The 27,363-nt window shown below is 45.7% G+C and overlaps 1 protein-coding gene across 2 annotated transcripts; it reads left to right on the top strand.

Annotated features, from left to right (window-relative positions):
• Positions 1-706: 706 nt before the first annotated feature.
• On the top strand, positions 707-27,148 carry ccdc28a (coiled-coil domain containing 28A). Of its 2 annotated transcripts, XM_067988573.1 has the most exons (7): positions 707-1,108; positions 4,327-4,445; positions 5,869-6,050; positions 21,713-21,876; positions 22,779-22,933; positions 23,600-23,622; positions 24,725-27,148. In XM_067988573.1, exons 3-7 carry the CDS (start codon positions 5,899-5,901, stop codon positions 24,777-24,779), a joined length of 549 nt encoding a protein of 182 aa, XP_067844674.1. In that variant the 5' UTR covers positions 707-1,108; positions 4,327-4,445; positions 5,869-5,898; the 3' UTR covers positions 24,780-27,148. The 2 variants fall into 2 exon arrangements, with proteins under 2 accessions (XP_067844674.1, XP_067844673.1); XM_067988572.1 differs by lacking the exon at positions 4,327-4,445.
• The last annotated feature ends 215 nt before the right edge of the window (positions 27,149-27,363 follow it).

The raw sequence follows: 27,363 nt of genomic DNA, 5'->3' as shown, positions 1-27,363 counted from the left end.
TACCGTGTTTTTAGTCATTGTAATGAGTTACCCTATACTTAGTTGCTGTAGTGAGTTACCCTATATTTAGTTATTGTCATGAATTACCCTATGTTTAGTTATTGTCATGAATTACCCTATATTTAGTTATTGTAATGAGTTACCCTATATTCAGTTATTGTAAGGAGTTACCCTATATTTAGTTATTGTAATGAGTTACCCTATATTTATTTACTGTCATGAATTACCCTATATTTAGTTACTGTAATGAGTTACCCTATATTTAGTTACTGTAGTGAGTTACCCTATATTTAGTTATTGTAATGAGTTACCCTATATTTAGTTACTGTAGTGAGTTACCCTACATTTAGTTGCTGTCGTGAATTACCCTATATTTAGTTGATGCAGTGCGTTACGCTACTTTAGTTGCTGTAGTAAATTACCTTATATTTGCTTTGAAGAATGTGAAAGCCCTAGCATGTTTTCCACGTTCAAGGCTCTACAAGCAGTCCCTGTTTAAACAAACTGCGGCTTTCTCACCTGTACCTTGTACCTGCCCCTGATGGGACCCATCACTGTACTGTGCTGTGCTGTACCCACCCGCCGCCGCGGGTCTCTCTGGGGGATGTAGTTCTTCTCCTTACCGCTCTAGCGCAGCCCTGCGCCGACGGGAACTACAACTCCCAGCATGCACGCGTGCGCGACGTCCACATCTTCCGGTACAAACTACCAGCGGAAGGGGGGGGTGGTCTGCGAGCCAGGCGGCGCCATGGCAACTAGGACCCTGATCGGGTAACTAAGGGCCTCGGGGGTCAGTGAGCCTGGGGCCCGGGAACAAGTGGCCTCTTGCAGGCTGAATTAATCGCATTATTGTTGCTGTGGTCGCGCCAGGAGCTACTTGGACCAGGCCCGAATCGGTTAGTCCCCGCCCTCAATTTCTCTCCTCTCCCGAAGCTGCCGCTTCTTCTCCGGATGGCCCTCTGGTGCCTTCGGTCCCAATGGACGTTCCTCCTGTGTCCGCCTAGACACTGACTCGGCAGGTTATTGGACCAGTTGTCAACGCAGACCCATCATGTTCTCACCCCCATCTCCACATTTTGCAGCCTAGCGCCCAGAAGTGGGAACCCTGGTAAGAAAAGAGTTTGCATTCATATTGCACTTTTGTCACGTCCTCAGCACATCCCACATCGCTTTACAATGGATTCATATTTTGAAACTGGTTTTTTTGGTGGTGGTGGTGGTGTGGGGGTCAATGCAGCAAAGTCCCATAAGCAGTGAATGAATGGCCAGACCAGTTAATCTGTTTGAATGGAACCGTTTCCACACCGTTCACCTGAGGAAGGAGGAAGCCTCCGAAAGCTTGTGGAATTTAAAATAAATTTGTTGGACTATAACTTGGTGTTGTAAAATTGTTTACAATTGTCAACCCCAGTCCATCACCGGCATCTCCACATCATGTTTGAATGGAGGGAGAATGTTGGCTGGCACACCCTGCCCTTTTTCATATAGTGCCATGCCCTCTTCAATGTCCTTCCTGAGCAAAAGAAAAGAAAGAACTTGGATTTATATAGCGCTTTACAGCCAATGAAATGTAGTGCAGATGGATAGGGCTTCAATGTGAGGTCTCTTGTGAAAGACGGCACCTCTGACAATGTTGCACTCCCTCCATACTGCATTGAAGTGTCAGCCTAGCTTCTGTGCTTCAACCAACTACCTTAAGAGTTGTTGAGAGTGCTACCAACTGAGCTAGGTTGGCACTGCATGTTCTCTGACTTGGATGAAGGGACCAAATGTATGGTTGCTAAATTTTAAATTTGCTTATGACACAAAGGTAGGTAGGAAAGTATAGATAGGTTAAGTGAGTGAGCAAAAATTTGGCAGATGGAGTATGTGGGAAAATGTGAACTTGTCCACTTTGGCAGGAGGAACGGAAAAGCAGTATATTATTTAAATGGAGAGAGATTGCGGAACTCTGAGGTACAGAGGGATCTGGGTGTCCTTGTACATGAATCACAAAAAGTTAGTATGCAGGTACAACAAGTGATTAGGAAGGCAAATGGAATGTTGTCATTTATTGCAAGGGGAATGGAATATAAAAGTAGAGATGTTTTGCTACAGTTGTACAGGGCATTGGTGAGACCACATCTAGAATACTGTGTGCAGTTTTGGTCTCCTTATTTAAGAAAGGCCATAATTGCTTTGGAGGCGGTTCAGAGAAAGTTCACTCGACTGATTCCTGGGATGAGGGGGTTATCTTAAGAGGAAAGGTTGGACAAGTTGGGCCTGTATACACTGGAGTTTAGAAGAATGAGAGGTGATCTTATTGAAACATATAAGATCCTGAGGGGATTAGCTGGGGTAGATGCTGAGAGGATGTTTCCCCTTGTGGGAGAGACTAGAACTAGGGGTCACAGATTAAAAATAAGGGGTCTCCCATTTAAGCTGGAGATGAGGAGAATTTTTTTCTCTGAAGGTCGTGAGTTTGTGGAACTCCCTTCCCCAGAGAGCGGTGAAGGCAGGATCATTGAATATTTTTAAGGCTGAGTTAGATAGATTCCTGATTAACAAGGGAGTCAAAGGTTATAGTTGGTAGACGGGAAAGTAGGGTTGAGGTCGCAATCAGATCAGCCTTGATCTTATCAAATGGCAGAGCAGACTCAAGGGGCCGAATGGCCTACTCCTGCTCTTAATTCGTATGTTCGTATGTCTACTTGCTCAGCTTTATCTCCCACCAGGATAACTCCCAGGTGGATTAGTGTTCTCTGTGGAAGGTCCCATATTCAAGCTGGTTTTCTCAGGTCAAGTGCTTTATGTGGTATACTGGATTTGAATAATTGCTATTGCATAGATTAATCCCCCAATTGCCCATTTTCAGATGCGAAAGAGTCTGTGTTTTATATATATAATTGCAGTGCTAGAGACTATAAACTTTTCCCATTGCTTTTAAAGTTTAGGTTAGAATTTCTTCCTACTTTTATTTATTTTCAGTCAACTGGTGTACAAATGACCTCTTGAACTGTAATTAGCTGCTTCTTAAATGAAGGCAATATCTTGGCCTCAACTATCTTTCTTGGAAAGCCTCTTTCCAGTTGTTGATCACCCTCTTTGTAAAGAATTACCTGACATATGTTTTAAATTTGACCATCACCACCTTGAACGTGTGCCCTCTTGTCCTGCTGCACTGCCCTATCTAAAAGTATTATTTTGGGTTTGCTTTCTCTATCCTGTTATCATATAGCTCTAAAAGAACTGCTGTGAGACATCACTGTTCAAGGCTGAAGAGCCCTAGCTGATCCACTTGTTTCTCATCGCCCTCCCTTCTAGTGTGGTGCTGACTTCCACATAGCAGGAAGGTGCCAGGTTTGATTATAGTCTGTGCTGAGTTATCAGACCTCAGCTTGGCTGGCAGTGGACATGACATATTTAGCCCCTGTGTCCCTGAGTGGGCTGGAGGTCAAAAGTCAGCTCAACTTTTGATTGCTCTCCAGTGACTCCTGCTGGAATGTGTGTGTAGGTGTAGGTGTTGGGTGAGGACAGGATTAATCGACTTGCTGGTTAGGATTCACACATGAACAATGGCCTCTTGGCTGATGTACTGAGTGGCTGCTGGTGCCCTAGAAAAGGGCCCCAGCATGATTCAGGAGAGGGGGAAGAAAAAGAACATTTTAGAGGAATAAATGTTTTTTTCCCAAGCAGTCTCGTGGCTTAGAAATCATTTAAAGGGCTCCTCTGAGGTCATGGGTTCAATCCACTCCAGAACTTGAACACTTAATCTGTGTTAACAGTACAGTGCAGTATTGAGGGAGTGCTGCATTGACAGAGGTGCTGTCTTTTGAATGGGATGTTAAACCAAGGCTCCACTTTTCCTGTCCCAGTGGTTAAGGTAGATATTAAAGATCCCATGGCATTATTTCTTTGGGGAAACAGGTCATTCGGCCCAGCTGGTCTATGTGTGGAGGCTCGTGTGTTTACGCTCCACACGAGCCTTCTACCACTCTATTTCATCTAACCCCATCAGCCTACCCTACTATTCCCTTCTCCCTAATGTACTTGTCTAGCTTCCCCTTAAATCTTCTTTGAAGAGCAAGAAGTTTTTCTGGTGTCCAGAACAAAATCTCCTCCCTCAACCAACGCCACCAGAAATAAGTTAACTTGCAGTTCCTCTTACTTGCTATATGCAAATTGGCTGGTGCATTTACCTACACAATAATAGTGACTACACATCATAACCCATTGTACCACAGTGTGTAAATCCTTGAAAAAGTGGAGAGGATGTACTTTGGTGATGTCTGTCTTGGGAGTTATCATTTGCTTCACAAGCATTGATGCCTTTTTATTGCTTTCCAGCCTGTCCAGGAGCTCATCAAATACAGTGACTACAGGGTTAGAAGTGTGTGCCAGGTTAAACTATTACAGGTGACTGGTCACAGAGCAACATTGCGACAAGATCAAGGAAACATCTGTAGGTGGGTGTGAGAAGGCAGCAAGTCAGGAAAATGGGGCTAAAAATAGTGACCATCCAATTTTACACTGGCCTGGTATGTAGCAACAGACCAATGGCAGTGTGTTTGATCCAATTGGTCTTGAAATGCATGCCAACGCCAACACCAACAATGTGCTCACTTCCTTCAAAAACAGGAAATTAATGGTATGGGCTTTTTACATAGAATTTACAGCACAGAAACACGCCATTCAGCCCAACTGGTCTATGCCGGTGTTTATGTTCTACACAAGCTGCCTCCCACTCTACTTAAACTAACCCTATCAGCATATCCTTCTATTCCTTTCTCCCTCATGTACTTATCTAACTTCCCCTTAATTGCAGCTATGCTATTCGCTTCAACTACTCCCATGTGGTAGCACATTCCACATTTTAAGAGACTGTTTCCAATTGTTGTGTGCATATGTTATATATGTGTGGTATATTAAGTCAGTAATGAAAGAGTAACAGTGCTGTGGTTGGTTTTCTCAAACCGTCAGTGTACATTATTACCTTCTACGTTCATTTGCATTTCGGTCCTTGTTTCTGTTGCTGGTACTTTTCAATGGAGAACTAAAAGCAAGTGTATCCTTGTACTTGTGGCTGAGTTGTAGGCCAGCACAGGAACCCACATGATGATCCCGAGCTATCCGCAGACTGAATTTTATTCATGGTCCCCAACTTTATTGATTCCAGTGGGGGAATTCTGCATTTCAAATAAAGTCATGCCATTCACGTTAATAAGGAAAGCCTGCCAGATCAGGAACACAGATTGTATACATTTGTTTGCTTTATAAAAAGAAGCTAGGAACAGGAGTAGGCCATTTAGCCCTTCGAGCCTGTTTCGCCATTCAATGAGATCATGGCTGAACTGTAACCTAACTCCATATACCTGCTGTAGCCCCATATCCCTGAATACCTTTGGTTAACAAAAAGAGTAGAATATCACAAAGAAGTCATATAATCTCATTAATCTTAGTGGAACTAATGAACTCCAAGCTGTGTGTATATTGGGGGGGTTTTAAAGAAAGAAAGAACTTACATTTTTCATAACCTTGGGATGTCCCAAAATGCTTGAGATCCAATTTTGAATTGTAATCACTGATGTAATGCAGGCAAACGCGGCAGCCAATTTGTGCAGAGCCAGTGATTATTTTAAACCTTGCTTTGCTCCGGATGTTAAAAGTGCCAATATACTCGCACCTTGCCACTGACAATTACAAGAACAACACTTTTGTTCCTATTTATTTTTATTCTTCCCCCTGTGGATCAATGACTTATGTAAGCTACACGTTCTCTCCAGCTTTAATTTGAACCACCCATTAGTGGAAAATGCAGCCTGGGTAGCAGCTGGTACCTAGATATTTTTAGGCCGTTTAACATTTAAAAAAAAAATTGTCTTCCTGCAGGCAGACTTTGCACTCTGACTAACAGACAGGATGGAGGAAAAGAAACTGAAGCGCAGGAGCCCCAAGACCTCTACAAAGCAGCATGCTCCTCCAGTAAGCAACAAGAAAAACACGGTACCCAGTAAGAGTGCGGGTATGAACAGTGGCACACAGACAGCTGTTCCAAAACAAAAGCTGAAAAGGTATAATACTTTTTTGTTATTCATTCTCGGGATTTGGGCATCGCTGGCAAGGCAGGCATTTATTGCCCGTCCCTTGTCGCCCTTGAGATGGTGGTGGTGGGCCGCCTTCTTTAACAACTGAATGGCTTTCTAGACTGCTTCAGAAGGCAGCTTAAAGTCAACCATGTTGGTGTGGGACCAGAATCACATACAGGCCATTCCGGGTGAGGACGGCAGGTTTCCTTCCCTAAAGGACATTGGTGAATCAGTTGGGCTTTTATCCTATACATTCACAATATTTATACATTCATTTATACATTGTAAGGCTTTCTAGCAGTAGTTGAAGAATATGCTGTCAAAAAATAATATTTTGATCTGTCTTTCCCACTTTTAAACATCAAGAACTCCCAGATAAGGTATAACACAGTCAAATCTGGTTAAAGTGCCCTTTACTCTACCGTCATTTCAGAAGAGCTCCCCTTACTGCACCAGTGTTGGAAGCAGTCTATGAAAGCCTACGCCATTCATTCTGAGCACTGTTGCTGGGATATGTAACCACAACCATGCAGTACAGGTTTTGCTGAAGCTATACAATGCTCTGGTCTGGCCATACTTGAGCACTGCAAACAGCCTGGTCAGCTCCCTACACAAGGGACATGCAAACATTGGAGAAGGTGCATAGAAGAGAAAGAAAGTGGAAAGGGAATATGGAATGAGTGAGATTGCTCACTTGTGTTCAATCACAGGCAATTTTGTGCACAGTAGGAATTGGATTGAGGAAGCCCAAACTAATTTTAAGACACATAAGCTGACCAAGGGAGAGGAAAGACTTGCATGGTATCAGTCTGGCCTGAATTTAAGCCCAAATCCCAGAGTTAAAAATGCAATTTTCTAACTCATTATGCCACCTGATCTTCTAGGCTTGTCTCAACAAGATTTTAGTAACGGAAACTGTTCAGTGTACAGCATTGGAAAAACCTATCGCTGTTGTTCCATTTTAATGTACTTTATAAATACTCATTGCCTGTATAGCATGTGCAATAGCTCCAGGAGCTGGTGGACCCGACCAAATTGCACACATTGAGCTTGTGACCAAAAATGTATCCTAGTTTGGAGGTGTTCCAATGTAAAGCTGGAGGAATGCAGGCTGGGCTCATTTTTTCTTTTAATGAAGAATGGTATCTCAATGATATCAGTGGCAGTTTAGGGCTGTCATCGGGATTTTAATAAAGCCTAATTGTGGGTGTGTGGAGTTTTTGTGCTATCTCCACTTGAACTGTACCATGGCAATACAGTTAATAGACTTTGTCCGTCTGAACTGTGTTGCGTCTGGACACAGTGTTTTGAGCTTTATGACATTGATATGAAGTGCTAGTACTTTGGAATGTTTTACTACGTTAAAGGCACTACATAAATGCAAGTTGTTGTTGTCGTAGCTACTGATCAGTCATGAGTGGTGGAGAAGTTTCAGGTAATTAACTAATTGTATCAGATGGATTTTTAAAATTTTTTTTATAACATTGGTATCAATACATTGAGCCCAGTGACGGCACTGTAGTTGTTATGATGGCTGATCTCTGTTCCATATAGCACCTATGCACTTTGTATTGAGAAATGCACCATTTATAGGTTTCCTAATGGCATGGAACAGTGTTAGGGCATTGATTTGTTCTGTAATTTCCTATGCATAGAGCTCCTGATTTTGTTTGGGGGTGAGGAGGTGGGGGGGGGGGGGGGAGGGGTGGTGAAGAGAGGGAAGGAAGGAGTGTGGAAGAAGTGAGAGGAACATAGGTACAGGAGTAAGCCATTCAGCCCCTGGAGCCTGTTCCGCCATTCAATTAGATCATGGTTCTTCTGTAACTGAACCCCATTTACCTGCGTTTTTCCATAGGCAATTCTGGTTTTTGAGCATGTGTTCCAATGACCTGTTACAGAATGACATTAATAGGCTTGAGCGCATTTCACCTGCACCCCTTGGTCAGATGAACCAAGATAGTGGATATTAGTAGGCTATTTGAACATGGAGGGCATCACAAGTTGAGCCTGATCCTCCTCGTATTTAAATCCCTTCATGGCCTCGCCCCACCCTACCTCTCTATCCTCCTCTAGGCCTACAGCTCTCCCAGAACTCTCTCTTCCTCTGGCTTCTTGTGCATCCCTCCCGTTCTTCCCCCCCCCCCCGCCTCCCCCCCTCACCATTGGCGGCCGTGCCATCAGCTGTCCAGGCCTCACGCTCTGTAATTTCCTCCTTAAACCCTTCTGTGTCTCCGTCTCCCTAGCTTCCTGTAAGACCTTCCTTAAAACCCATCTCTTTGACCAAAATTTTGGTAACCTCTCCTTCTTTGACTTGGCGTCCTTTTCTTGTCTGATTACGCATCTGTGAAGTGCCTTGAGACGTTTTTCTCCGTTAAAGGAACTATAGTACTGTGGGAGAACCTTCACCACACAGACTGCAGCGGTTCAAGAAGGCGGCTCACCACCACCTTCTCAAGGGCAAATAGGGATGGCCTTGCCAGCGATGCCCACATCCCATGAACAAATAAAAAAAATGCAAGTTGATGCTGTTCATGTGTTTTATACAGCAAGTTGTTATAATCTGGAATGCACTGCCTGAAAGGGCAGTGGAAGCAGATTCAATAGTAACTTTCAAAAGGGAATTGGATAAATAGTTAAAGGGGGAAAATTTGCAGGGCTATGGGGAAAGAGCAGGGGGGAGTGGGCCTAATTTGATAGCTCTTTCAAAGAGCTGGCACAGGCACAGTGGGCCAAATGGCCTCCTTCTGTGCTGTATGATTCTGTAAAAATACTGAATCCACATTTGCAACCTGTGATCACAAATTATGTTTTCTTTTAAATAAATGAACTGTTTCACTGGATGCTTATTTGGGTGGAACTGATTATGGAGGAGTGAGATTCAATCCATGACTCCCACTGAGCACAGGGACTGTGTCATATATTCAGCAGTAAAAGTGCAAATGCTGCATTTCAAATCTTTTGAATATTCTTAACTTTAAAGTTTTTAAGATAAAAACGCTGTTAGTAATTGGGTTGAGGATTTGCTTGTTGTGGGGGGGGGGGGAGGAACTGTCCAATTAGAGATGTGCATCCTATATAGTGCAATCAAAATGCTAGAATCAACAATTCAGTCTACTGATTGGATCGTTTGAATTTAGAAAGGCGGGCCTTCAGCTGCCAGAAGCAGCCAGGAGGCTCCAAGTATTCAATCTCCCTCCAGTGGCAGGATATCCGTGCTGCAGTTTACTCTTCTTTTCCCATGGCTGATACCTTTTAGCCTGTTTACTTAAAGGTTCAGGTTCATTGTGACTAAGGGTAGTTTTAGATCTTTTTGGAATGTTTAATCCTTTTGCTTTGGACGAGCCTAAAAGGTGTATGTCAATCTTGATGTGGAGATGCCGGTGATGGACTGGGGTTGACAATTGTAAACAATTTTACAACACCAAGTTATAGTCCAACAAATTTATTTTAAATTCCACAAGCTTTCGGAGGCTTCCTCCTTCCTCATTTCCATACCGTTCACCTGAGGAAGGAGGAAGCCTCCGAAAGCTTGTGGAATTTAAAATAAATTTGTTGGACTATAACTTGGTGTTGTAAAATTGTTTACATATGTCAATCTTGTAATTGTCCCTTTTAAAAAGAAAACCGTCTATTTGCGTTGTGGTTTATTACTACAGACGGGCAGGTCAAGCATCAGTTAAAAAGTGAGGTGTTGCATTGTACTTCTACAAACTTTTTACTTCTTCTGATTCTTACTGGGATACAGTTCCCTGCCCGCCAGCAACCTTCTGGTACCTCGACCGAGTGACCATTCTTCACAAGCAAGCCTGGATTGTGATTGTCAGTCAGCTATTTGACCATGTTGGTTCACAGCTGGGCCTAGTCCTGTCTTCACTCAACCTTCACACATCTCCCTTCATAAATGTGTCTCTATTAAATGCTGTTCCCCCGTTGAGGACAACTTGCCTCAGTGACCAACTGGGAATCAGTGTGCCCTCCCAAACCCCCCCTCCCCCACCTCCCGCCTTATGCTGTTAGCTGTCTTGGCAGTCGCTGTTCCTGATCTGAGTTAACAAGCCTCACCCAGCTTGATGGTAGGGGCTGCACAATTGGCCTCAGCTTCCCCAAGCACACAAGGGAGGAATGTTCCTGCTCTTGATCGATATCTACTGGAAGGTGCACGTCAGTGGGCATCGAGCGAAGAGAGGATCAGACTCAGCTGTGATTTCTTCCTGCTGCCCCCTTTCTATTCCCGCCCCCTTTCTATTCCCACCCCCCACCTGTTGGAAAATCTGTGAAAATTGGCCGTCTGGGCAAATGGCAGCTGAGGTTGTGTAACTGTACAACATCAGCTGGGTAACTGAGTTAGGGCATTGTAACTGGCTGTAAAAGACTACATTTAAAGCGTTTATTGAGAGCTGCCTGTGTGTCGCATTCTATATAAAATGTTCAGGAGGCAGTGAAAATGCCAGTATTTGCGATAGCAAATCACTTGGCCTCGTCACCGTTAACAGGGGAGAGGAGACTTTCTGTCCTATCATGTCCTTCGGTGTAAAAGATGGCGCATTTATTACCGGGATAATAAAACTGCTGGAATAGGGAGGGGGAGTAACTTTAAATAGAGGAGGAAGCTCCTGGCTTGTTCCTTGCTTACAATTGTGAGGTCAGAGGTCACGAAAAGGTCAAGATGCCGGTGAGTGACATCACAAGAGCCGATAGTTTAACGAAATTGGTGATTATTTATGAACTGCATCAGAGATTCTCAACTGTCGGCCCTGGCTTGGTGCTGCTGGAGACTAGGAGAAGAGGAAACTGAAGGATTTAAAAAGGTAAAGTAGAAGTCTGCTGTAATACAACACAAAGTGATGTAGAAAACAAAATGTTTTTTGTGTTTTTAAAGATTGTGGAAACGACACAGCCCCTGGGTAGATAGAGTCTACTGGACTATGAATTTGTGATGGCGAAGGGTTACAGTTTACCTGTAATGTGCGTTAAATAGTCGGGTCCATTTCAATCCGTCATTTTGAGGACTTGGCTCTGTTGAGAGCGTCTTAGCAAAGGACGCGTTTAGTGACGATGGGAGTTGACAATAGTGGTTTCTGCTGGCAACGCAGAGTTTAACTGGGCAGATGTCAGCACAGATCTTGCACAGCGCCCAGTGCTAACAATCCCCCTATCTCCGAAACCCCAACCCAAGCCGGGCGCATGATATAGGGTGACAGCAGTGTCAATAGTCGCCCCGTCACTGAGATACCACACTCTCTGGGACTGCAGGGTGTTACCTGAGCATTTCTGATATGTGGAAGGAAGTCAAGAGATGGAAATCGCTGAGTGAATGGCTCGGCACTGCCCTGTGTGGTAACTGCCATACAGAAGGTTCCACATTTACACCGTGACCTGTGCTGAATTCACTGATCGTTGGCAGGTTCGTGGTGATAGCCCTGCGATTGAGCACAGAACAGCGTCCTGTGCTGGCTTTGAATTGTCACAAGCAGTTTGGTACTACCTGCAAGAGTGTCCCTTCTTCTCCATTGAGTATCTGGCAGAAAAGGAGCCCCCAGTCACTTGTACAGTGCCCTCCTCCCAAATCAAAAATCTCTTTCTACTTCTGAATTGATGTTGGGGTCTGTGAGTGCCACTAGTACTTGTCTGAATCCCCACCATTCTTACTCGGCTGCTCCCTCTAATTGTCCATCCTTGTCTCACTACAAGCCACTCTTTTGCATCCGGTTGTGGTTTAATCTACTCTTGCTCGGCTAGGAAAAGGGGTGGGAGAGGGAATCCACCATGTCTTCTGCTCTTGACTATAATGCGGTAACCTCTTCTGGAAGTACGCTTGAGTGGAGTAGATTGGGCTTAGCTGCGATAGCTGGATTGACACGCATTGTCCAAGATCACACGTGAAGGATGGGCAGCTGGGCTGGGTGTCGGGTCAGCTGGTAGTTGTGGAACTATACACAACCATGAGTCAGCATCTGCAGGAAAACAGGGGGGAGAATTGGAGTTGGGGGGGGGGGGGGGTGGAATGACCTCAGAGTTTAAGGAGCATGCCTGAAAAAAAGGGGGACAGTGGAGGTTGAAAGCACTCATCCGTGACACTTCTCTGTGTGCTTGCTGGGGAAGTGGTGGCCCGATTTGGTCACGATTACTTTGACTTCTAAAGTTTAGTAGTTCCACCTCACTGGGCTAACTTCTAGTTGCAGTGCTGGCTGCTACTTACTCTGTAGTATATCTGAGATGGTGAAACCCTGCACATGTGAGACTGAGGGAGATTGTCTGGATGTCAAGGCCTTAGACATGGTGCAGAGGAGAGTTACTAGAATGATACCAGGGATGAGGGACTTCAGTTACGTGGAGAGACTGGAGAAACTGGGGTTGTTCTCCTTAGAGCAGAGAAGGTTAAGGGGAGATTTAATAGATGTGCTCAAAATTATGAGGGGCTTTGATAGAGTAAATAGGTAGAAACTGTTTCCACTGGCAGGAGGGTCGGTAATCGGAGGGCACAGATTTAAGGTAATTGGGAAAAGAACCAGAGGGGGAGATGAGGAGAATTTTTTTTTAACGCAACGAGTTGTTATGATCTGGAATGCACTGCCTGAAAGGAATTGGAAAAATACTTAAAAAGGAAAAAATTTCAGGGCTATGTTCAAGGTAATCCTAAAACTGGCCAGAGACTGATATGTAAAGCTGTGCCCAGAGTTTGTTTGATTGTCAATACCATGAGTTCAACCTCAGACTGAACGTTTTAATATTGCTTTACACAGGGAGTGACTATACTGTGCAGGAGGTTAGGTTCCATTGCACAATCCTGACCTATTTTGTTATTCACAGCGCACATATGAGGAAAACAGTGATGCTTTATCTTGAAGTTATGTGTTTGCCAAGAGCCACATCTTGCACTGGCTTTGAACTGTCATAAGCAGTCTGGTACTACCTGCCAGAGTATTTCTTCATTGCTGTCCGTTAAGGAATGAGTGCCCAGCTCACTTGTACAGTGCTCTCCTCCCACATCCAAAATCTCTTCCCATTTCTGAATCAGTGTTGGGGTCTGCGAGGGCCAGTTCTACCTACCTGAATCTCCACCACTCCTATTTGGCTGTTGCCTGAATCCCTGCCTCTCCCTTCTCAGCTATTGCCTCCTATTTTGTTCATCCTTGTCTCACTAACAGCCGCCCCCCCATCCTGTATCAGGTTGTGGTTTAATCTGCTAATCCAGAGATCGCTTTTATCACACAATTTCTCAATTGTTTGTTTTCACAAGTCAGCGGGAGTAGGTGATGTAAGTCGTGGAGTGTGCGACCGTAAGCTTGTATTGTGCATTGGGTCTCCATGTAAGTGTGGGATAAATTAATCATTACCGCTTCCTCTGAAGTCAAAGCAAGGAAGGTTGCAGGTGTTTACATTGCTGCAGGATTCATTAATGTTTGGCCAAATTTTAAAGAGTTTTTGATTGTATTAAAACAAAGAACTACTGTGCTCCAGCCCACAGCAGTTCACTGGGTAATTATACCTGTGGTGTGACACTGAGATATGCAGACCACGAAAGTCCCATGTTCAATCCTTGATCCATCTTTAAATGAGCTGACCTCAGCTGAGCGAAGGCGCAACGATCGGCATTACCTTACTGGCTAGGTGAGGGGGAGAAATCAGGCAGGGTCCTTCATTCACTGTTCAGTGACTCCAGCTGAACGTGGGCTGAGGATGGGGTTGGGGTCAGGCTCTGCTGTGAATACCTCCAGTGCTCGCCCGTGAATAATGGTCTGTTGGGCCGAGGTACCAGTGGGCTTTTGTTTTGTTTATTCGTCCATGGGATGTGGACGTCGCTGGCGAGGCCGGCATTTATTGCCCATCCCTAATTGCCCTTGAGACGGTGGTGGTGAGCTGCCTTCTTGAACTTCTGCAGTCCGTGTGGTGACGGTTCTCCCACAGTGCTGTTAGGAAGGGAGTTCCAGGATTTTGACCCAGTGACGATGAAGGAACGGCGATATATTTCCAAGTCCGGGATGGTGTGTGACTTGGAGGGGAACGTGCAGGTGGTGTTGTTCCCATGTGCCTGCTGCTCTTGTCCTTCTAGGTGGTAGAGGTCGCGGGTTTGGGAGGTGCTGTCGAAGAAGCCTTGGCGAGTTGCTGCTACTCACGAGTCACCCCTTCAAAAGAGGGGAGAGGATGTGTTCTCTTAAAAAGTTTGTATATTTGATACAAAATTGGAATCTTGTATTAAATCATAGAAAGGTTACAGCACGGAAGGAGGCTATTCGGCCCTTCAAGTCTGCGCCAGCTCTATGCAAGAGCAATCCAGCTAGTCCCACTCCCCCGCCCTTTCCCCGTAGCCCTGCAAATTTTTTCCTTTCAAGTACTTATCCAATTCCTTTTTGAAAGCCATGATTGAATCTGCCTCCACCACCCCCTCAGGCAGTGCATTCCAGATCCTAACCACTCGCTGTGTTTAAAAAAAAAAGTTTTTCCTCACGTCACCTTTGGTTCTTTTGTCAATCACCTTAAATCTATGTCCTCTGGTCCTTGACCCTTCCGCCAATGGGAACAGTTTCTCTCTATCTACTCTGTCTAGACCTTTCATGATTTAGAATACCTCTATCAAATCTCCTCACAACCGTCTCTGCTCCAAGGAGAACAACCCCAGCTTCTCCAGTCTATCCACGTAACTGAAGTCCCTCATCCCTGGAACCATTCTAGTAAATCTCTTCTGCACCCTCTCTAAGGCCTTTACATCTTTCCTGAAGTGCGGTGCCCAGAACTGGACACAATACTCCAGTTGTGGCCGAACCAGTGTTTTATAAAGGTTCATCATGACTTCCATACTTTTGTACTCTGCCTCTATTTATAAAGCCCAGGATCCCGTATGCTTTTTTAACCACTTTCTCAACCTGCCCTGCCACCTTCAACGATTTGTGGACATATACCCCCAGATCTTTCTGTTCCTGTACCCGTTTTAGAGTTGTGATCTCTAGTTTATATTGCCTCTGCTAGTTCTTCCTACCGAAATGTATCACTTCGCATTTTTCTGCGTTAAAATTTTTTTTTATTATTCGTTCATGGGATGTGGGCGTCGCTGGCGAGGCCAGCTTTTATTGCCCATCCCTAATTGCCCTTGAGAAGGTGGTGGTGAGCCGCCGCCTTGAACCGCTGCAGTCCGTGTGGTGAAGGTTCTCCCACAGTGCTGTTAGGAAGGGAGTTCCAGGATTTTGACCCAGCGACGATGAAGGAACGGCGATATATTTTCAAGTCGGGATGGTGTGTGACTTGGAGGGGAACGTGCAGGTGGTGTTGTTCCCATGTGCCTGCTGCTCTCGTCCTTCTAGGTGGTAGAGGTTGCGGGTTTGGGAGGTGCTGTCGAAGAAGCCTTGGCGAGTTGCTGCAGTGCATCCTGTGGATGGTACACACTGCAGCCACAGTGAAGGTGGTGAAGGGAGTGAATGTTCAGGGTGGTGGATGGGGTGCCAATCAAGTGGGCTGCTTTGTCCTGGATGGTGTCGAGCTTCTTGAGTGTTGTTGGAGCTGCACTCATCCAAGCAAGTGGAGAGTATTCCATCACACTCCTGACTTGTGCCTTGTAGATGGTGGAAAGGCTTTGGGGAGTCAGGAGGTGAGTCATTCGCCGCAGAATACCCAGCCTCTGACCTGCTCTTGTAGCCACTGTATTTATATGGCTGGTCCAGTTAAGTTTCATCTGCCACGTGTCCGCCCATGCCACCAGCCTGTCTACTATCCTCCTCACTGTTTATTACCCTTCCAAGTTTGTGTTGTCTGCAAATTTTGAAATTGTGCCCTGTACACCCAAGTCCAAGTCATTAATATATATCAAGAAAAGCAGTGGTCCCAGCACTGACCCCTGGCGAACACCACTGTATACCCCTCCAGTCCAAAAAACAACCGTTCACCACTACTCTCTGTTTCCTGTCCCTTAGCCAATTCTGTATCCATGTTGCTATTGCTCCCTTTATTCCATGGGCTTCAATCTTGACGATAAGCCTGGCGTGCGGGACTTTATCAGATGCCTTTTGAAAGTCCATATACACCACATCAACTGCATTGTTCTCATCTACCCTCTCTGTTAGCTGATCAAAAAACTTTATCAGGTTAGTTAAACACGATTTGCCTTTAACAAATCAGTGCTGGCTTTCCCTATTCAATCCACCATCGTCCAAGTGACTGTTAATTCTGTCCCGGATTATCGTTTCTAAAAGTTTCCCCACAACTGAGGTTAAGCTGACTGGCCTGTAGTTGCTGGGTATATCTTTGCACCCTTTTTTGAACAAGGGTGTAACATTTGCAATTCTCCAGTCCTCTGGCACCACCTCCGTATCTACGGATGTTTAGAAGATTATGGCCAGTACCTCCGCAACTTCCACCCTTACTTCCCTCAGCACCCTAGGATGCAGCCCATCTGGACCAGGTGATTTATCCACTTTAATTGTAAACAATTTTACAACACCAAGTTATAGTCCAGCAATTTTATTTTAAATTCACAAGCTTTCGGAGGCTTCCCCCTTCGTCAGGTGAACAATGTGAAATGAAATCCTCGAAATGAAATCGCATTTATAATTCACAGAACAATGCTTGGTGAGTACAGACAGTTTTTTCAACTGCCCGTTGCCAAGGCAATCAGTGTGCAGACAGACAGGTGTTACCTGCCAGGTCTCAGAATATACAAATCACCAAAAAAAAAACAACAAACAAAAAAAAAACAACAGAGATAGAGAGGTAGAAACATAGAAAAGACAGCAACTGACCCGTTATATTAAAAACAGATAACATTTGTTCGCTGGTGGGGTAACGTGTAGCGTGACATGAACCCAAGATCCCGGTTGAGGCCGTCCTCATGGGTGCGGAACTTGGCTATCAATTTCTGCTCGACGATTTTGCGTTGTCGTGTGTCTCGAAGGCCGCCTTGGAGAACGCTTACCCGAAGGTCGGTGGATGAATGTCCATGACTGCTGAAGTGTTCCCCGACTGGGAGGGAACCCTCCTGTTTGGCGATTGTTGCGCGGTGTCCGTTCATCCGTTGTCTGTTCATCCAAACAGGAGGGTTCCCTCCCAGTCGGGGAACACTTCAGCAGTCATGGACATTCATCCACCGACCTTCGGGTAAGCGTTCTCCAAGGCGGCCTTCGAGACACACGACAACGCAAAATCGTCGAGCAGAAATTGATAGCCAAGTTCCGCACCCATGAGGACGGCCTCAACCGGGATCTTGGGTTCATGTCACGCTACACGTTACCCCACCAGCGAACAAATGTTATCTGTTTTTAATATAACGGGTCAGTTGCTGTCTTTTCTATGTTTCTACCTCTCTATCTCTGTTTTTTTTTTGTTTGTTGTTTTTTTTTTGGTGATTTGTATATTCTGTGAGACCTGGCAGGTAACACCTGTCTGTCTGCACACTGATTGCCTTGGCAACGGGCAGTTGAAAAAACTGTCTGTACTCACCAAGCATTGTTCTGTGAATTATAAATGCGATTTCATTTCGAGGATTTCATTTCACATCGTTCACCTGACGAAGGGGGAAGCCTCCGAAAGCTTGTGAATTTAAAATAAAATTGCTGGACTATAACTTGGTGTTGTAAAATTGTTTACAATTGTCAACCCCAGTCCATCACCGGCATCTCCACATCATATCCACTTTAAGTACAGCTAGCCTTTCTAATACCTCTTCTTTATCAATTTTTAGCCCACCTAGTATCTCAACTATATCTTCCTTTACTGAAACTGGCAGCATCTTCTTCCTTGGTAAAGACAGATGCAAAGTACTCATTTGGTACCATAGTCTTGCCCTCTGCCTCCATGAGTAGATCTCCTTTATGGTCCCTAATCAGCCCCACCCCTCTTCTTACTACCTGGTTACTGTTTACATGTCTGTAGACGACTATTGGATTCCCTTTTATGTTGGTTGCCAGTCTATTCTCATACTCTCTCTTTGCCCCTCTTATTTCCTTTTTCACTTCCCCTCTGAACTTTCTATATTCTGCCTGGTTCTCACTTGTGTTATCAACCTGACACCTGTCATATGCCCCTTTTTTCCATTTCATCTTACTACCTCTTTTGTCATCCAGGGAGCTCTGGCTTTAGTTGCCCTACCTTTCTGCCTCGTGGGAGTGTGCCTAGACTGTACCCGAACCACAGTGGTCAAAAAATCCTTTTGACCACTGTGGGTTGCTGTAGAGTTACTCATGTGTCTGCCTTTGTTATATGTTCAGGAGATGCCACTATACTTAAGCAAATAGGACAGAAATCAAGTTCGAGTGAGGAAGCACTTATGGTTTTTGATAGTGAATGGGTGAAAAAAAACTATGAATCTTACTTTAGCTTATAACAATTGTACATTCATCTGTATATTTTGTATATAACTTTGGAAATGTGTCTGTCACACAAAAGGGTGGTAAGTATGAGGACGAGATTGCCAGCACAGGTGGGGCAACAAGAAACCTTAATGAGTTTCAGGGAAAAACTAGGCAGGTTATGGGTCGGATATCATTCCATGTGATAGGCTTCCCAGAATCCAGGGTGTCCTAGATGGCATGGGTCTGGCCAGTCCACATCCCTTCTTGTCCGAGGTCATTATGATGAGGCACACTTGCTGTTTCTGGTGGTAGTTTTTGCTCCGAGCACAACTTTGAGCTATTAGTGTGCCCCCTTGAGGTGCGCCCTACATTTTTCATGTAATTTTAAAAAAGGTGTTGAGAAAAGCGGGGAGGTTGCTACTATGCATTGTGTGAAAAATAAATTAAGAACCTGCATTTATATAGCTCCTTTCACAACCTCAGGACGTCCCAAAGCGCTTTACCGCCAATTGTTCACTTCTGAAGTGTAGCCACTGTTGTAATGTAGAAAAACGAGGCATCCAATTTGCGCACAGCAGGGTCCCACAAACAGAAATGAGGTAAATGATCAGTTAATCTGTTTATAGTGATGTTGTTTGAGGGATAAATGTTGGCCAGGGCACCGGGGGAACTCCACCTCTCTTCTTTGAAATGGTGCCGTGGGATCTTTTAGGTCCACCTGAGTGAGCAAACTGGACCTCAGTTTAACGTCTCATTCGAAAGACAGCACCACCACTGTCTGGAAGGAGAATGTGGAGCCTTCTGACTCAGTGGCCAGAGTGCTACCAATTGAGGCATGGCTGACACCTATGCTGTGTCCCTGAGGGTGCAGCGGCTCACTGTATATATTTGTGCCATGCCTTCTTTGCCTCAATAATAACAATAATAATGTATGCAAAAATGGGGACATTAATTTTGACACTCCTCCTGCCAACTGCTTCCTCACCTGCATCCAGGTGCTACAGACTGCCAGTGGGTGACTGTGTTTACTCAGTGGGCTATCTGCACCCGTGCAGCTTGCACCTTAGCTTTCACAGGAGGGTGGCTTCTGCCCCAGAGAGGGCCACTTTCCTTTGCTGCACCTTCTGTCGCAGTGACTACAAGACATGCTCAATAAATGGGGGGCCCCACATTGCCCCACCCCGCCCCACATTGCCCCACATTCTCCTTCCAGACAGTTGGTGCATAAACTTTTGACTGCACAATCGCTAAGGAGTGGGATTTAAGTGGATAGCTCTTGCAGAGAGCCGGCATAAACGCAATGGGCCAAATGGCTTCCTTTTATGTCGTACAATTCTGTGAACAAACTTCCATTTCAGTACAGCAATAATACCCTTCCTCTTTAATGGCAAGCAGCAGCTATTTAAGAGCTGCTGCTGAACCCCCTCCCTCTTTCCCCCCCCTCCCCAGTCAGTGCTGCCATTGGCCAGGCTCCCTGCACCTGTTTATCCTGAGCCTATTACAATGAAGGGGAGAGGCTAGCCTTGGAGAAATTGGGACAATGGCCTCCTCGCTATCCAACAGACATACCCACATCAAAGGGCAAGCACAGCCCCGATATTGCTGCTCTCGCACAATCAGGCCTTTATCCCTAGTGATGTCTGGAGGTGACTTCCCGGGACAGTTTTGTTTGGTTTTTGGTGAGATACATTTTTTTCTCTGCTGTTGGGTGTCGTTTAGATTAGATTTACTTTGATCAATGATTAAATCAGGTCATTTGAATTGCTGCGATACTGAGTTTTATTTCCTTGCATACTACGGGGGAAATAAGTTATTTCTGATCAGTGTTATTATTATCATGATGTTACATCCTTAAAGTGGACAGCTGATTCCGGGTTTGCTATGATGCTGGGTGGTGCTAACAGTGGCTCTCATCCTCATTCTATATGACTGAACTGCTCTGCTCCCATTATAATCCATTGCACTGAATCTGCTCTGTTTAAATTGCGGGGTGGGTTTGACAACTGTCGGGTGCAGTTAGTATAAGTATTTGCAACTTTCCCAGTGTCCAGGGGCCGACAATGCTGAAAGTGGACGAGGTTCCAAAATTTATGCCCAACAGCACTTATGTTACAGTAAGAGGTATTTTTTCACTCTCCTCCCCTTGTGTTTCTCGATGCCAAACACAGCCCCTGACTGAGTGAAGCAAGTGACCTCCCAAGCCCCTGCAGCACTTTAATTAGCCACCGAGTGGAGTGCTAAACCAATGCAAAATAATCATAAAATCATAGAATGGTTACAGCACAGAAGGAGGCCATTTGGCCCGTCGAGCCCGTGCCGGCTCTTTGTAAGAGCAATCCAGTTAGTCCCATTCCCCCGCAGCCGTGCATATTTTTTCCCTTCAAGTATTTATCCAATTCCTTTTTGAAGGCCACGATTGAAACCCTTTAAGGCAGCGCGTTCCAGATCATAACTACTCGCTGCGTAAAAAAGTTTTCCTCATGTCTCCTTTGGTTCTGTTGCCAATCACCTTAAAATCTTTTCCTTTCCCTCCCCTCCCACCGGACCTGTAGCCTGGCCCTATACTGGCAAGGCTGAGACTTGCAACGGGCTCTGTGTGTGGGGAATCCATGTCATGGCACTCTGTGGTGGAGCTTTAACACACTGTATGACTGGGGGATGTTCCCCACATTAAAACAGTGACTACACTTCAAAAGTACTTCATTGGTTTTAAAGTGCTTTGGGACGTCCTGAGGTCGCGAAAAGCACTGTATAAATGCAAGCCTTTTCCCCAGTTTACTGGTGTATTTTCAGGGAAAGTAATTCCGTTTCTTGGAGTTGAGAGGGTAGGCGAGGTCATGTGCTCCCACTCTTCTGCTAGTCAGTGCCACTCTAGCCTGGTCACTATTTTCCAATTATTTTTCCTCTCATTCCTATCGCAAGCTGCTTGGCCTGCCCTCCAGATTTTTTCCCCAAATTGACCTGGGATTTTTAAGCTATTTTTTCACCTCTCTCAGGAGATTACATGGCTTCCGGAGGTTGAGTGGGGTGTGGATGTACCCTGACGCACAAGGCATCACAATTACATGGGACAGGCTGGATGGACCAGTGGGTCTTTTCCTGTCCGTCATTTCTCGTATTGTGCGTACGTCCACAATTCCCCCTAGCAGCAGGCGCGGACATGATGGGCTGAAGGGCCTCTATCCGTGCTGTATAACTCTATGACTCTAAACTGGGACCTCAGCAGAGTGGAGGAATCGAGCCTGGCATCCCACCAATCTGACGGCACAAGTTGGTGCTCTGGACCGTGCAGCCGTAGTTTTCCACTATGAAGGAATGCACATTTTAATCCACGTCCACTCACGCTTTCTTTCCCTCCTTTGTCCTTAGGACAGGTAAAGAGAAGCCCAAGCCGCAGGGTTTGGCTGGGAAGAGCGCACAGTCGGATCCTATTCAGCATTCCTTCCTCACCGATGTGTCCGATGTGAAAGAGATGGAGAGAGGACTGCTCAGCCTTCTAACCGACTTCCACTCTGGAAAGCTTCAAGCATTTGGTAAAGGGTCTTTGTGTGCTTATAAGATTCTTCTTCGAAGCATAATCTGGGCTGTGGGTTTCACTACATCAGCCCTCAGAGGTTGATCGTACAAGCAAGGCAGGCTGGAGTGGTTGATTTTACTTCACTGTTCCCTCCCCTCTCTCAAAGCTAATTGCCTCCAAGTGGAGCGGAGCTCTGTTCAACAAGACCCCAGCTGGAAACTACCTAAACCTGGTCATAAGATCGCATGTATATGCAATGGTGTGCCCCACGTAACCCACCCCACCTTTGTGGAGATTTCCCCCTCCTCTCCTGCTGGTGTTGGCTTGTATCAGGATGTGATTCATTGGCATCTAGTACCACTCGAGTCCATTCTTCCCGTGTGAGTCTTGATGGTAAATACCAGTTGTCTATTTGCCAGAGAGTGAACCCTCACAGTCAAGACCAGTCCTGTTCTCCAGCATCCACACACTGATTTTGCAGCTAGGTCACTGGATGAATCCTGAAAGAACTGATGCTGTGGCCACCTCTGCTACACCGTGGCTGAGATCAGCTAATTCAGCACAATCAGCAGATATCATATACTTGGATTTTCAAAAGGCCTTCGATAAGGTACTGCAGAGTGGACTCATGACTAAGGTCGGAGCATGTGGAGTCAGGGGACAAGTAGCAGAATGGATAGCAAACTCGCTAGAAAACAGAAAACAGAGAGTAGGGGTTGAGGGTAGTTACTCAGACTAGCAGAAGTTCAAAAGTGGTGTTCCACAAGGATCAGTGCTGGGACCACTGTTGTTCACCCTTTACAGAAATGATTTGGCCCCACACACCCCCTCCCCAACTTCCAACGTCTCTGTTTTTTCTAATCTGTGCTCTCCGTCTCTCCTTTTTGGGGGGCTTATTCGTTTTCTCTCTCGCCACAGGCAACGAGTGCTCCATCGAGCAGATGGAGCACGTGCGCGAGATGCAGGAGAAGCTAGCTCGCCTGCACTTTGACCTTTACAGTGACCTCGAAGAGCCAGCGGAGGAGCAGAGAAATACGGCTGGGGAGACGAACCTGGACAAATTGCTAACAAACGTAAGTCCCGTTCAAAGAGGCCGACTCTGCCGGGTTTAAAAAGGGTTTGGGTCAAGCAGTAGGGAGGAGAGAGATGAGAAGAATTTTAGAAAGGAAACTGCACCCCCCCCTCCCCGCCACCCTGCTGCAACAGTCTCTTGGTGGCTCAGCTGATTAGCCCTGGGAGTATCTGAACTGCACCGACACCAATGCTACAATTGACCTCAGTGGTCCTGGGTTAGGGAAGGAGTTGAGGAAAAAATATCACGCAGGGTTGCTTTCCCTGTACACCGTCCAGTGACCGCTGCCGGAAATATGTTTCTGGACTTTGGGTGAGGTTGGGACCTGTCTTGGCTGTGATTTTCCCCCTGCAGTGGAACGGCCTGAATAACGGGCAATAAACGTCGGCCTTGCCAGTTCCACGTTCCGAGAATGACATTTCTTTTTTTAAAAAAAAGAGAAACCTCCGTTGCTCTTCGGTCATAATTTCAGCCGCTGTCTCAACCACAACTATGCTTTCAGAAATTCCCGCCTGTGCTCCGACAGCACTGGGAAATACCCCAGTCCCTCTCCCGCACCAAAAGGAGTCACATTTCTGCTCTCGTTGGATACTTTTGCAGCGTTTAGCCAGTCAGGATGCTATAGTTCCAATTCCTGTGATCAGACATTTGCTCTTCTCTCTTGCAGTTGGAGGAGCTGAGCTCTTCGATGTATCCTTTATCTGGCGTCTTGAGCGGCCTCGAGTTATTTTGCAACAGAAATAAACAAATTGGTGCCCAAGGCGAAAGAAAGAAAGGACTTGCATTTATATAGCGCCTTTCACGTCCTCAGGACATCCCAAAGTGCTTTACAGCCAATGAAGTACTTTTTGAAGTGTAGCCGCTGTTGTAAAGTAGGAAACGTGGCAGCCAATTTGCGCACAGCGAGATCCCACAAACAGCAATGTGATAATGACCAGATAATCTGTTTTTAGGTGTTGGTTGAGGGATAAATATTGGCCCAGGACACTGTACTCCAAGTGCTTCTCTCCCCAAAAAAAAAGTTATTTCTCCTGATATCAATTTTTTTGCTCTTAGCAGCATTTGTTTTTATTTTCTCTTTCCTCTCTGCTCTATGATATTCACACGCTATCCCAGGTCAACAGAGAGCGGGCAGTCTCTTTCCCCAACCTTTGTCCGCACTGCTGTTAGACTGGCCGAGGCGGAAGAAAACTTTGTAATCAGTTAGTTGGTTTCCCATAGCTCACAGATCCCAGCTGCAGAGTTGAATCAGAGTGTGAGAACCAAGACTGTGAAGTCGAGTCAGGAGCGAATTGGAATTTGATCAAGTCAGAAGAGGGGAGACTGCAGAATAGGCTTGGACTGAAGAGTCAAGTCAAGTCAAGTCAAGTCAAGTCGGGAGAGGGAGAACGGGACATAGTTGAGTCATACACTTGGGGCCTGACCATCAGTTCACTTGCCAGCGGGAAAACAATATTGACCGAGAAAGCAAGTCCGGGGATCAGAGCTGAATGCTGCTTCCATTCTTATGGTTCTGGAACCTGATTAGAGTTAAGATACAGATCAGTCATGATCTAATTGAATGGTGGAACAGGCTCGAGGGGCTGAATAGCCTCCTCCTGTTCCTGTGTTCCTATGAATGGTTCCTGTTAAGCATGTGACAAATGACACCACATGGTTAGCACAAACCAATAAGAAAGCCCGGAGGAACCCTACATTCATACATAGACATCAAACTTTTTATTATCAAGATGGGGAAGTGAGAAACTATTGAACTATTTGTTATTTCCCCTTAACTCACCATTTATTTAAGTCAAAAACTGAACTTGGCGGATAATCAAGATGTCCCAAGAGCATCCACCTCCTGAGGAATGGGAGGGAAGTCTATGTAATCAGCACCACGCAAATACCGATTAACAATTGCAGTTGATGAAAAGATTGTAGCCTGGTGTGTCCTTATTACAGAAATTGTTCTCTGGACTTGCTCTCTCGCACTTGCACTTGTTCCCGCTGGAGGTTCTGGAAGGGGCTCCCGTGAAGATCAGAGCAGTTACCACCGATAACTACTGCCGTCGCTGTGCTGCTCTTCACGGCTCCAGTCAACACCCAGAAGAGCAACTGTTCTCCGACTTGTGTATTTTGAATGAATGGGATGAATCAGTTGTATAATCAGTCGATGGTTGTGTTTAACTGTCTGGTGTACTTGGGAATGTTCCTTCTTGGTTTTTGGAGAGGTTGCTAAATGAAGTCTGCTGCTGTGCCAGGACATGTTCCATATAGGGAAGGTGGGGGAGGTAATGGCAGTGTGTTGCCAGTGTGCTTCTAGGGGAAAAGTCAAGAGACACATTTCTGAAAGAAAAATGAAGTACAGGATGATTTGAATATTTTATAATTGCCATTCGTGGAGATTTGATTTTCGTTTGGGTTGATGTTCCAACTTTGAAAGCCCCCATTTCGGCAGGATGCTGTCAGACTGACTTCCTTCCATCGCCATGCTCAAAACCATTCCACATAACTGTCCGTCCATTGATCCCAGGGTGTGAGCCAGTTGGAGAACCGGCTGGAATGAACTGCCACTTTTAAAGTTTGGCTCTGTCAAGCCGTGACCCAACCCAAATCAGGCGGTGTCAAGCCAAGGGTCTCGGCCTCTGCCTCCAGTATCGCTGCTTTGCTCCTGCCTAAGTAGGGTGGTGCAGGACTAGGAAGCTGGTCAGGGCCAACGCTGGCTTTCTTAGCTTGTCCCGATGCCCCACTGGAGATCTTGCCCCAGTTGAACTGGGGAACGCAGTGGTCTGATCCAGCACAGTGAAGGGTCCCTGTGCAGAGACTGGGAGAGAGAGGGAAGACGGAGGAAGAAACCTCCAAATCCCGCCGTCTGAAAGCAGACCAGTTCTCCCAACACCATCAAAATCAACAGATCCTTGTCCTTTGTCAGATAATTAACCAAATATTGATTATGGGGTTGACTGACTGTAATTTCTGTAGATGACTGCTGTCTTTAGTGTAAAGATTCTGGAGAGGGTGGGGAGGGGGGGCGGGGGGAAGAGGGAAAGAAATCAAAATCGTGAGATCCCTGATTGAAATGCCAATTCAACTCCCAACAACCAGAAGGACAATGTGTACTTTGTTTTTTAAAGACTGCCTTGTTTTAAAATGTCGCTCTCCAGCCTCTTCTGTGTAATAGCGTCGCTCCCTGGCAAAGCCTCTGCAACAGTGTCTGTGACCATGCTGCTACGCTGAAATGAGGGAAAGGAGCCTCGCCCTCTGATTTTTTTTTTTTTTGCACCCTCTCTTGCTGCTTCCTGAGAACGGGAGCTTGTGTAATCTCGGCGGGAAGTGTGAGGGTCCGGGAGGTTGTAGAGTCCCATGAGCGAGCTGGCACATCACCACTGGGTGTGCATTGGTACCCTCGGGGGAACTGACTAAATTAATCCGATTGCTGCTAGGTGGATCCAGGGTCACCGGGGGGGGGCACAAGATTTATTTTCTCTCCCTCTGCTTCTCACAGCGCTTTACTGAGCTGGGGTCGGTTGTATCCAGCAGCAGAGAGTTGGCGCAGAGGTGGGGAGCAGTGATATCTAAGCTTTGTTGCACATTACTGTGTACGTAACTGTGTTTACAGTTCATGCAAGTGCAATTGCAAAAGACTCCCACTCGACACTTGTTGCTTAATCTGTGTACAAGAATGCACTACAGGTGTCTGTGTGTATGTGTGTGTATTTATATCTGCATTAACTTCTACAATAGCTTTCAAATGTGCCCACTATTTTATATTAAAAGTATGTGAGCTGTGCAGGTTTAGCAGTTTTTAAAAAAAAAAATCTGCAGGGTGATTCCTTGAGTTGGGAGAGGACACGATGTCCGATTACAACCGATCTCTGGGAAGTCAGAATGGAGGTCACTTGACAGATTGACCCTTGATGACCATGGACAGGACAGGCTAAGAGGTCTTTCTTCCCAAACTGAAGGTCAGAAGAGTGGTTTTATTTATTTCACTGTTCCGCGGTCCCCCTCCCTCGGAATCCCACGGTGTTTACAGCCCCACCTCGCAAGTTATACGTGGCAAGAAGAGGTAATAGTGGCCAAACTGCGAGCTGGGTGAAGGACAGGAAGGGAATGGGGCCTGATCCTTGCAGCACTACCCACGCGGGTTTGCTTTGTACTTTGTGTGCGCTCTCACTGTCTGTATGCTGTTGGCTCGTAGCAAATTATTACACGATGAAGCATTAAAATGAAATGTGTTTGACTCTTTTTTTGAATTGGTCCGAGTTTTACCTTTGGCTCCCTGTTTTCCTGCCCAGAGTACAAGACTGAATCTTCACTAAGTTATTACCAGGTGCAGATATATAACCAAAACATCACAGTCTTGCTTTTTCTCTTTCCAGATGCTGCCCGTCCTCCTGTGTATTTCCAGCATTTTCTCTTATTTGTGATTTCCAGCGGCTGCAGTTT

Source organism: Heptranchias perlo, chromosome 8 (assembly GCF_035084215.1).
Source record: "Heptranchias perlo isolate sHepPer1 chromosome 8, sHepPer1.hap1, whole genome shotgun sequence".
Classification (NCBI taxonomy): Eukaryota; Metazoa; Chordata; class Chondrichthyes; order Hexanchiformes; family Hexanchidae; genus Heptranchias; species Heptranchias perlo.
This window is presented reverse-complemented; position numbering and strand designations above follow the sequence as displayed.

Coding starts and splice junctions, on each gene's coding strand:
- ccdc28a (XM_067988572.1), top strand. CDS start 5,899: ATGGAGGAAAAGAAACTGAAGCGCAGGAGCCCCAAGACCTCTACAAAG. Junction 21,877..22,778: donor TGGAAAGCTTCAAGCATTTG/GTAAAGGGTCTT, acceptor CTCTCGCCACAG/GCAACGAGTGCTCCATCGAG. Junction 22,934..23,599: donor TGGACAAATTGCTAACAAAC/GTAAGTCCCGTT, acceptor TCTCTCTTGCAG/TTGGAGGAGCTGAGCTCTTC.